Here is a 12,069-nt window from a genome sequence, read left to right on the forward strand (position 1 = left end):
CATTAGTGGGTGGGCTCTACCAGTGGGGTGGCACGTAGCTGTACCCGGGGGTCCCCTGGGGCCTGTAGGTGGGCACGGTCACGGGGTGCGCGCCGATCTGGGCGTGCTGAGGCGTTGTCAGCAGGGTCCCTACGGAAAGTTGTCGGAGCGGACGTTGCAATTTAGACGTCCAGCGATACAACTTACTGCTACGTCCAAAAGATATCAGCACGTATCGCACGTGCTTTTATTTTGGAGTACGGAATGTCACAAAAGGTTTGATCGAGTGAAATGATTCAAACAGAGAGCATTGTTAAGGTATGAAAAACACTTACCTGTTAATTATTAACCATCTGGAATGGATTTACACTGTCTTTAAGTTGGAGCAGAGTGGTAACGGTTTTTTTGGCAACATCAGTGGCCACAATAATAAAGTTAAAGTACCAATGATTGTCACACACACACTAGGTGTGGCGAAATTATTCCCTGCATTTGACCCATCACGCTTGATCAACCCCTGGGAGGTGAGGGGAGCAGTGGGCAGCAGCGGTGGCCGCGCCCGGGAATCATTTTTGGTGATTTAACCCCCAATTCCAACCCTTGATGCTGAGTGCCAAGCAGGGAGGTAATGGCTCCCATTTTTATGGTCTTTGGCAAGGGTCACCAACCTTTTTGAAACCAAGAGCTACTTCTTGGGTACTGATTAATGCGAAGGGCTACCAGTTCGATACACACTTAGATAAATTGCCAGAAGTAGCCAATTTGCTCAATTTACCTTTAACTCTATGTTATTGTTAATAATTAATAATATTTACACTTAATTGAATGGTTTAAAAGAGGATAAAACACGAAAAAAATGACAATTAGATTTTGAAACATAGTTTATCTTCAATTTCGACCCCTTAATATTCAAAATTCAACCGAAAAAAAGAAGAGAAAAACTAGCTAATACGAATCTTTTTTTAAAAAATTAAAAAATAATTTATGGAACATCATTAGTAATTTTTCCTGATTAAGATTAATTTTAGAATTTGGATGACATGTTTTAAATAGGTTAAAATCCAATCTGCACTTTGTTAGAATATATAACAAATTGGAGCAAGCTATATTTCTAACAAAGACAAATCATTATTTCTTCTAGATTTTCCAGAACAAAAATTTTAAAATAAATTCAAAAGACTTTGAAATAAGATTTAAATTTGATTCTACAGATTTTCTAGATTTGCCAGAATAATATTTTTGAATTTTAATCATAATAAGTTTGAAGAAATATTTCACAAATATTCTTTGTCGAAAAAACAGAAGCTAAAATGAAGAATTAAATTACAATTTATTTATTATTCTTTACAATAAAAAAAAAAAACATTTACTTGAACATTGATTTAAATTGTCAGGAAAGAAGAGGAAGGAATTTAAAAGGTAAAAAGGTATATGTGTTTAAAAATCATAAAATCATTTTTAAGGTTGTATTTTTTCTCTAAATTTGTCTTTCTGAAAGTTATAAGAAGCAAAGTAAAAAAAATAATGAATTTATTTAAACAAGTGAAGACCAAGACTTTAAAACATTTTCTTGGATTTTCAAGTTCTATTTGAGTTTTGTCTCTCTTAGAATTAAAAATGTCGGGCAAAGCGAGACCAGCTTGCTAGTAAATAAACCACATTTAAAAAATAGAGACAACTCACTGGTAAGTGCTGCTATTTGAGCTATTTTTAGAACAGGCCGGCGGGCTACTCATCTGGTCCTTACGGGCTACCTGGTGCCCGCGGGCACCGCGTTGCTGACCCCTGGTCTTTGGTATGACTCGGCCGGGGTTTGAACTCACAACCTACCGATCTCAGGGCGGACACTAATAAGCACATGAGACTAAGTTGAATGATGCGGACACGTTTGTTACTGGGTATCTTTCCTTTTTTTAAATTCATATTATGTTTATAAAGTCAGTAAATACGTCCCTGGACACATGAGGACTTTGAATATGACCAATGTATGATCCTGTAACTACTTGGTATCGGATCCATACCTAAATGTGTGGTATCATCCAAAACTAATGTAAAGTATCAAAGAAGAGAAGAATAAGTGATTATTACATTTGAACAGAAGTGTAGATAGAACATGTCCAAAACAGAAAGTAAGCAGATATTAACAGTAAATGAACAAGTAGATTCAGTGTTTCCCACACATTCATTTATTTGTTGCGGCCCGCCACGAAAGAATTACATCCGCCACAAATTTAAAAAAATTGTTTTTTTAAAAACATTTTTTTTTTTTTTTTGTCCTGTCCAGCTTCTCAGGCAAATCATATAGTTGACGTAGATGCCCATATCGGCTGTTCAGATTTACTTTACAAAAGAGAAGTGTAGGATACTTCTCTTGTTGCCTTATTTGTATTTGACTTTATTAAATGTATTTATATTAGAAACACAACATGTGTACATAACAAAGGGTGCAAAGTCTGCAGGCAGTAGGAAACACGTGGTTAAGTGTAGGGAGTAAAACTGATGGCAGTCTAACGTTCAAGATTTTTGGAGCTATTTGTTCAGTGCATCAGATGTTTGATGAAGCTCTGTGTCTATCTACCACCACTACTGTTTTCTGTTTATTTGTTACTGACTGTGGCAGGACACCTCTGCCTCTGTTTCACTTTATGTTGCTGGTAAATAATATGGTTGTAGTAGTAGGCTAAAGTTAAATTATTTAGTATGCACTAACTAAAGGGGCAGACCTCTAAGAGACATTTTAGCATTTATATTTTATAAGATATATTTTTTGTAAGAACCACAATTAATAAATATATTTCAGTGAATAACTTATTGTTCAAATCTGTATATAAATATGTACATAAAGTGTTGTAATTATATTGTAAAATGGATGGATGGACGTTTAAAACAAAACTGTTATTATTAATTAGTAAGTATACATTTTTTTAGCCTTTTTAGAGAAAATCATATCATTGTAGTAAATTATGCAAATTACTTGATGATGTCATTGTGACCACGCCCATAGCCACGCCCCCACCGCCACAGGTATCTTGGCAGTTTATGGGAAACACTGAGATTAATAATAATTTTTACAGCTTGTCCCTCATAATGTTGACAAAATAATAGAATGATAAATGACACTATGCTACTGCATACATCAGCAGACTAGTTAGGAGCCTTTGTTTGTTTACTTTTTTACTAAAAGACAAGTTGTCCAGTATGGTCAACATTTGATTAAAGGCCAAAATCTTTCTTTGATTGCAATAAGAAACATATGTTTTGTTAAAATAAAGCCATTGTTTTGTGGTCCCCGTTATTTAGAAAAGTATCGAAATACATTTTGGTACAGGTACCAAAATATTGGTATCGGGACAACCCTAGTTTCGTTAAAACTACCGTAATTTCCGGACTATAAGCCGCTACTTTCCCCCCTCGTTCTGGTCCCTGCGGCTTATACAAGGGTGCGGCTTATTTACGGCCTGTTCTTCTCCGACACCGACGAAGAGGATTTCGGTGGTTTTAGTACGCAGGAGGAAGACGATGACACAATGATTAAAGACTGACTTTTCATATACCGGTAGGCTGGTTATTTTGATACCGTACAGGCGAGCACTTTGTATTACTTTGCACCGTTGTATTATTTGTACTCTGCACGAATGCGGTTCGCCATGTCAAAGATGTGAAAGTTTGATTGAATGATTGAGAGATTTATTGTTAATAAATGGGACGCTTTGCGTTCCCAAACAGTCATCTCTGTCCCGACAATCCCCTCCGTGGTAGCAGGAACCCCTGTATACTACGGTAATTGTCAAAACCCTGCGGCTTATAGTCGGGTGCGGCTTATATATGGAGCAATCTGTATTTTCCCCTAAATTTAGCTGGTGCGGCTTATAGTCCGGAAATTACGGTATTTACTTTATGGCCGTCAGGGAAGAAAAATCCCAAAATTACCCGCACTGTTTTATAAGCCGCGGGGTCCAAAGCGTCTGAAAAAAGCAGCAGTATTTCTAAAGAAAAACAAACAAAAAAACTTGGTTATAAATGTGTATGAGTGCTTTTTGAGCACGGTCAACAATAACGTGATCCATACACTTGGGTAAAACAGAATCCATCCTGTTTGGGTCCCACATCAACCTCAAGAAAGTCAATGACTTCACCATAAATGTGGGTGACATTGTTATCACCAGGAAAGATGAGGTCACCTACCTAGGTTCCATTCTAGAGGCTAACCTTTCCTGTGATAAAATGGCAACCAAGGTAATCAAAAAGGTTAACCAACGAACGAGATTTCTCTACAGAATTTCCTCTCTGGTCAACAAAAGCACCATGAGGATTCTGGCGGGAACTCTCGTTCAACCCTTTTTCAATTACGCATGCACCTCCTGGTACCCTAGCACCTCCAAAACCCTCAAATCTAAACTCCAAACATCTCAGAACAAGCTAGTCAGGTTACTTCTAGACCTCCACCCCAGATCCCCCCTCACTCCTACCCACTTCTCTAAAGTGGGCTGGCTCAAGGTGGAGGACAGAGTTAAACAACTTGCACTGAGCCTAGTCTATAAAATCCGCTACACCTCCCTGATACCGAAGTACATGTCAAACTACTTCCTTAACGTAAATGACCACAACACCAGGGGGAGCTCCACTAACCACGTTAAACCCAGATTCCGAACTAACAAAGGTCTTAACTCATTCTCTTTCTATGCCACATCAATGTGGAATGCGCTCCCAACAGGTATAAAAGAAAGGGCATCTCTATCCTCCTTCAAAACCACAATAAAAGTTCACCTCCAGGCAGCTACAACCCTAAACTAACACCCTCCCCGGATAGCTAACAATCAAATGTAAACAATCAAATGCAGATACTTTTTCTTATGCCTTCTGATCTCTCTCTCTCTCTCTCTCTCTCTCTCTCTATGTCCACTACTTGATGTCCATATCCCCCCCCCCCCTCCACACCCCTGATTGTAAATAATGTAAATAATTCATTGTGATTATCTTGTGTGATGACTGTATTATGATGATAGTATATATGATAGTATATATCTGTATCATGAATCAATTTAAGTGGACCCCGACTTAAACAAGTTGAAAAACTTATTTGGGTGTTACCATTTAGTGGTCAATTGTACGGAATATGTACTTCACTCTGCAACCTACTAATAAAAGTCTCAATCAATCAATCAATCAATCAATCAATCAATTTGGTTTAATGGAAACAATACTTACTAACATTTTTCTTTAGCAAACAGGCAACTTTATTTAGAAGATGTTCAGATTCCCAAGGCTCGACCAGAAGCTTTCAATTTTTAATCTGTCATTATAAAGACAAAAGGACATACCCTAATCGCAATATTTATCGATATGGTTTTATCGCCCAGCCCTAATGAGAAGTAAAAAGGTTACAAATATATGAGGCAAATCAGCTATTTGTTATTCATCATTTCTTTCTTGTAATTTAGGACTACTAATTCTCTTGGAGATGAATAAAGTGTTTATCTAAGTATAGTGAACTACTGAAACACAATTTAAATAGATTTTTTTTTTAACACGTCCATTTGGAGCTTTGGATGTTAGGTAAGAAATCTCAGCGGTAGAACAAAAATAGTCTTACCTGCACTCATGGCCATGGTTGTCCCGGCGACCATCCCCATGGCAGCCATGCCGTTGTTGCGAGGAGCAGGTACAGGGACCGGGGCCGGGTAGAGGGCCGTGGAGGGAATGCTGTTTGGCTGCACCACGGTGGTGTGGTGGATCACGTGCGGCTGAGCTGCGTACACGGGCTGGGTGTAGTACGCACCCTGCAGGGGCAGGAAAGGCTCCGTGAGGCGTTGGTACATTTTAGCACACACTAAATAAAGCAATTCATATATTTTCAGTTTTTTTAAAGTTGTGCTTTAAATCTGAGTAAGTAGATGCCTGAGACTACGTTTACAATGCAGGCCAAAGTGGACCAATTCGGCTTTCTTTTTTTTTTTTTTTTAAATATGACTTTTTCATGCTGACTGTAGTAAAATTAAGGCTGAAACGACGCGTCGACAGAGTCGACGTCATCGGTTATGTAAATACGTCGACGCTGTTTTTGTGCGTCGACGCGTCGCATTTTTACGTCACACTACCGTCATGGCGGAGGGGGGAAGAAATTTGGCGTGACAGTGCCTATTTTTAGCTGCTTGGAATATTGTAAACAAGAAAAGAACCAGCCTCACCCCAGAGCATGTAGACATGCTAACCTTTCTTCATTACAACTGTTAGTCACTCACTGGAATGAGTAGAATTGGTTATTGTGTACTGTGTTGGACTGGACATTTTAAAAGCAATACTTAATGTTTACAGTGCTTCAGAATATTTAGATTGGCACTTTTTTGTGCTGGATGTTTATCTTTATTATTGCACATTTTAAAGCAAAATAAGCAATACTTTTACTTTTGTTGAAATGTTTACACTGTTGTTACAGAATATTTCGTTTTGCACTTTTTTGTATTGGATGTTTATCTTTATTTTTGCACATTTTAAAGCAAAATAAGCAATACTTTTACTTTTGAAATGCTAATACTATTGCAGAATATTAAGGTTTGCACTGGATGTTTACTTTTATATTTGCACATTAAATAGCAAATAAGCTACTTTTAATTTTGTTAAATGTTAAAAGTTTTAAATGTTTACATTGTTACAGAATATTTTGTCATGTTGTTGTCAATGTTGACTGAGTGGCCATACTTTTTTTTTTTGTAAATAAAAGCCATGCCTTTTGAAAAAACTGTCCTACATTTATTTTTTCATCTTCATTTTAAATTTTTAAAAAAATCGGTAAAAGGAAAAATAATCTATAGATTAATCGAAAAAATAATCTATACATTAATCGATAGAAAAATAATCGTTAGCTGCAGTCTTAAGTAAAATGTGATCTTTATCAGACTACAGTATAAACGGGTACAGGCCCCAAATGTGGCCTCAACGTCACTTGCATTCGATAAAGTAAAAACAAACGTTGACAGATCCCGTAAATGAACAAGGAAGTCGCTACTACTTTGCAGAATAAAACCTAAAAATGAGGGTTTTTAACGTGAAAATAAATTGACAGCACCAAGTAACTTCATAACATGCAGGGTTTCCCACACATTCATTTATTTGTCGCGGCCCGCCACGAAAGAATTACGTCCGCCACAAATAAAAAAAATAAAAAAACATTTTTAAATTTTTTTTTTTAAATTTTTTTTTTTTTTGTCCTGTCCAGCTTCTCAGGCAAATCATATAGTTGATGTAGATGCCCATATAGGCTGTTCAGATTTACTTTACAAAAGAGAAGTGCAGGATACTTCTCTTGTTGCCTTATTTGTATTTGACCACTACTGTTTTCTGTTTATTTGTTACTGACTGTGGCAGGACACCTCTGCCTCTGTTTCACTTTATGTTGCTGGTAAATAATATGGTTGTAGTAGTAGGCTAAAGTTTAATTATTTAGTATGCACTAATTAAAGGGGCAGAGCTTTAAGAGACATTTTAGCTTTTATATTTTATAAGATATATTTTTTGTAAGAACCACAATTAATAAATATATTTCAGTGAATAACTTATTGTTCAAATCTGTATATAAATATGTACATAAAGTGTTGTAATTATATTGTAAAATGGATGGATGGATGGATGGACGTTTAAAACAAAACTGTTATTATTAATTAGTAAGTATACATTTTTTGAGCCTTTTTAGAGAAAATCATATAATTGTAGTAAATTATGCAAATTACTCGATGATGTCATGGTGACCACGCCCATAGTCACGCCCCCACCGCCACAGGTATCATGGCAGTTTATGGGAAACACTGACATGCATACTTGGTGAATGCATCATCCTTACCTGCGTGTACAAGTTCTGCTGTGGGTAGGCACTGCGGATGGGGTACATAGCCGTCGGGTACGGGGTAGGGGTGGGGGTGTAGGGAGGAGGGGCTCCATTAGACTGAGTCGGGGGCACCTTGTAAGGGGTGCCCGCTGCAGTATATCCTAAAGAATGGGAGAAAAGCAAAGCAGCAACTGTTAGACTGCAAAAACTGAAATCTAAGTAAGATGAAATATCTCAAATAAGGGTGATATTTGCTGTCTGATAAGATCATTCTTCTCAGATTTTATGTTAGAGTGTTTTACTTGTTTTAAAGGCCTACTGAAATGAAATTGTTTTATTTAAACGGGGATAGCAGATCCATTCTGTGTGTCATACTTGATCATTTCGCGATATTGCCATATTTTTGCTGAAAGGATTTAGTATAGAACAACGACGATAAAGTTCGCAACTTTTGGTCGCTGATTAAAAAAAAGCCTTGCCTGTACCGGAAGTAGCGTGACGTCACAGGAGGTAGGATTCCTCACAATTCCCCGTTGTTTACAACGGAGCGAGAGAGATTCGGACCGAGAAAGCGACGATTACCCCATTAATTTGAGCGAGGATGAAAGATTCGTGGATGAGGAACGTTAGAGTGAAGAACTAGAGAGGCAGTGCAGGGTGTATCTTTTTTCGCTCTGACCGTAACTTAGGTACAAGGTCTCATTGGATTCAACGCACTCTCCTTTTTATATTGTGGATCACGGATTTGTATTTTAAACCACCTCGGATACTATATCCTCTTGAAAATGAGAGTCGAGAATGCGAAATGGACATTCACAGTGACTTATCTCCACGACAATACATCAGCGAAGCTCTTTAGCTACTGAGCTAACGTGATAGCATCTGGTTCAAATGCAGATAGAAACAAAATAAATAAATCCCTGACTGGAAGGATAGACAGAAGATCAACAATACTATTAAACCATGGACATGTAACTACACGGTTAATAATTCTCAGCCTGGCAAAGCTTAACAATGCTGTTGCTAACGACGCCGAAGCTAACTTAGCAACTTAGCAACCGGACCTCACAGAGCTATGATAAAAACATTAGCGCTCCACCTACGCCAGCCAGCCCTCATCTGCTCATCAACACCCGTGCTCACCTGCGTTCCAGCGATCGACGGCACGACGAAGGACTTCACCCGATCATCCGTGCGGTTGGCGGCTAGCATCGGCTAGCGCGTCTGCTATCCAAGTAAGTACTCCTTGTTGTGTTGCTACAGCCAGCCGCTAATACACCGATCCCACCTACAACTTTCTTCTTTGCAGTCTCCATTGTTCATTAAACAAATTGCAAAAGATTCACCAACACAGATGTCCAGAATACTGTGGAAAAGTTCGATGAAAACAGAGCAGTTTGTATGGTGACACATTGGGTACGAATACTTCCGTTGCCGTCGTGACGTCACGCGCATAAATCATATCCAAAGGAGTTTTTCAACCGGAAGTTTAACGGGAAATTTAAAATTGCACTTTATAAGTTAACCCGGCCGTATTGGTATGTGTTGCAATGTTAAGATTTCATCATTGATATATAAACTATCAGACTGCGTGGTCGGTAGTAGTGGCTTTCAGTAGGCCTTTAAGGGTTTTTGGTCCTAAATGATCTCAGTAAGATATTACAGCTTGTTGCTGAGATTTGATGACCTATATTGAGTAAAACATGCTTGAAACTAGAATATCAAGTGTTGCAAAGCTGTGTCATCAACACTCACAAGTATAAAACTACTTTTTTAAAGTAATAATTTCTTATTTCAAGCATGAAAAAAAAAATCATGACTTTGACACAATTGTGTCTCATAATTAAAACGGATGACAGCCAAATGGACTTTGTTGTTTTATTTTCAATGAAACAATAGAAAACACGTACTCATAAAGTAGTACAGTTGGCACAGTACAGTAAACTGACAGTTAATATTTAAACATTTAACATTTGTAGCAATTTTGAACAGAAATAGTTCATGCACATTCAGATAAATTTGTCAAAATTACAATTAAAAACATTTTGGCCGGGGGCCGGGCTGTATATATGCGCACTAATTGACTGAAAGAGCACGCACTTGGCGCGATGATGTCATGTTATCCATGGAAAAATGCATTTTTAGACCGTCTGATTTGCATGAGCGGCTAGGAGACCTCGAGAGTAACAAGCGGTTGCCTTGTTGCCTTTCCATTAAGAACAATAAATTAGTTTTTAGTATAAGTTTGCTGATTTCAAGAAATGTAATGCCGAGCGCATATCATTATGTCAAGATAATGGCACTAGCATTTACTTCATTTAAGAATATTTTTCAACATATTGAGCAAAAAGGTATTTTTCTACCAAGAAAAGTGCACTTGTTATTAATGAGAATATACTTATTTTAAGGTATTTTTGGGTTCATTGAAGTTAGCTAATTTTACTTGTTTTGGAAAGTCTTGACAAGCCAAATTTTGTTGTTCTATTGGCAGATAATTTGCCTTAGTTCAAATAAAATACCCCTCATTTTTGTATTTGTTTTTCTTGTTTTTGAACACTGACTTTGTGCAGTGTAGAGCAAAGCAATTGATTTAGCACAGTATCTCATACAGTTCCACAACTATACTATTTTTTTTTTAACCCCATGGGGTCAAAGAAAGTTGCAAGTGCTAGCACCTTGATAAAGAAGTTGAGAAACACTACTGAATTGAAGAATTAACTCGTAACAAAGAACAAAGATTGGCTCTCTATATATTCCTGATACGGTGGAAAAATGTGAAATATACATCGGATTTGAATGGCTTATTTGTCACAAGACATGACGGACATACATGGAACAGCTTTCATGAAGCTTGGCGTTTAAAAATATTATATTTTCTGAAGAAACCTGCAAATGTGGAGCACTGATGTAGTGTTGTGATTCTTCACAATATAACGTTGCATATCAGAAATAGGACATTTATGGTCAGCCATACAAGTACGGCAGCACTGGCTGAGTGATATTTTACAGATAAGTGCTACACCGTGATGACAGGCTGTAAAACCCAGAGTGCGTGTCTGCTGTGGGATGTAGTAACAGTGACTGGCCACTCGGGGGAGCTTGAAGGTTAAACGTGCCTCACCAGGGAACAAAGAGACACAAACTGCTGTGTGTGTGTGTGTGTGTGTGTGTGTGTTTGTGTATCATACATTCCCATCTCATACATGCGTTGCATTGTCAGCATGTGTTGAGTCTTTAATGTTACGTGAAATGACGGTATTGACAGAAACGTTTACGTCGGAGATAAATTGTATCGACGACAATTTCTACTTGCAGTATATTCACGGCTCCCTCCATTTACTGTTATTGTGTGCCAGTATGGAACAAAGCCATGTGTGCTTTGCAGTACCTTTGCAAGACAATGTGTTTGACACATAAACACAACATGGTAACTACAGAAGCTTTCAACATTGGAAAAGGGAACACTAGGAAGAAAACAGATTATTTTATTGTTGCACAAACATAGTGTGCAAATCAATAGTCTCCCAATTACCGTATTTTCCGCACTATAAGGCGCACCTAAAAACCTCCAATTTTGTCAAAAGCTGACAGTGCGCCTTATAATCCGGTGCACCTTATACAGTATATGGATCAATATTGAGCCTCCAACAGGTAAAAGTTTCAATCAATCAATCAATCGCAACTACGGTAAGCAGCCGCCGACTTCATTTCCCCCCCGTCTACATTTTCCCCCATAGAAGAAGAAGTTCTTCTTCTACGGTAAGCAGCCGCCCCCGTAGAAGAAGGAGCGCGCGGTGCATGCTGGGATATATGACTGCGCGAGGCGTGCCGTTTTGATTTCCCTTTGTTTGTTTATGTAAAGACCCCAAAATGGCTCCTATTAAGAGACACGCTTACGACCCAGAGTTTAAACTTAAAGGCCTACTGAAAGCCACTACTACCGACCACGCAGTCTGATAGTTTATATATCAATGATGAAATCTTAAAGGCCTACTGAAACCTACTACTACCGACCACGCAGTCTGATAGTTTATATATCAATGATGAAATCTTAACATTGCAACACATGCCAATACGGCCGGGTTAACTTATAAAGTGACTTTTAAAACTTCCCGGGAAATATCCGGCTGAAACGTCGCGGTATGATGACGTATGCGCGTGACGAAGTCCGAGTAACGGAAGTTATGGTACCCGTAGAATCCTATACAAAAAGCTCTGTTTTCATTTCATAATTCCACAGTATTCTGGACATCTTTTGCAATTTGTTT

At 38.0% G+C, this 12,069-nt stretch overlaps 1 protein-coding gene across 1 annotated transcript in view; it reads right to left on the reverse strand.

Annotated features, from left to right (window-relative positions):
• Positions 1 to 12,069, reverse strand: part of LOC133663057 (protein FAM168A-like) — a 66,400-nt gene that overhangs the window by 9,693 nt on the left and 44,638 nt on the right. The window contains exons 5-7 of the mRNA XM_062067243.1: positions 7,817 to 7,962; positions 5,573 to 5,759; positions 2 to 129 (exon numbers count right to left, since the gene is read on the reverse strand). Coding sequence (XP_061923227.1) covers positions 17 to 129; positions 5,573 to 5,759; positions 7,817 to 7,962 — 446 coding nt within the window. The 3' untranslated portion in view covers positions 2 to 16. The remainder of the gene's footprint in view (position 1; positions 130 to 5,572; positions 5,760 to 7,816; positions 7,963 to 12,069) is intronic.

This window comes from Entelurus aequoreus, linkage group LG13 (assembly GCF_033978785.1).
Source record: "Entelurus aequoreus isolate RoL-2023_Sb linkage group LG13, RoL_Eaeq_v1.1, whole genome shotgun sequence".
In the NCBI taxonomy this organism is placed as follows: domain Eukaryota; kingdom Metazoa; phylum Chordata; class Actinopteri; order Syngnathiformes; family Syngnathidae; genus Entelurus; species Entelurus aequoreus.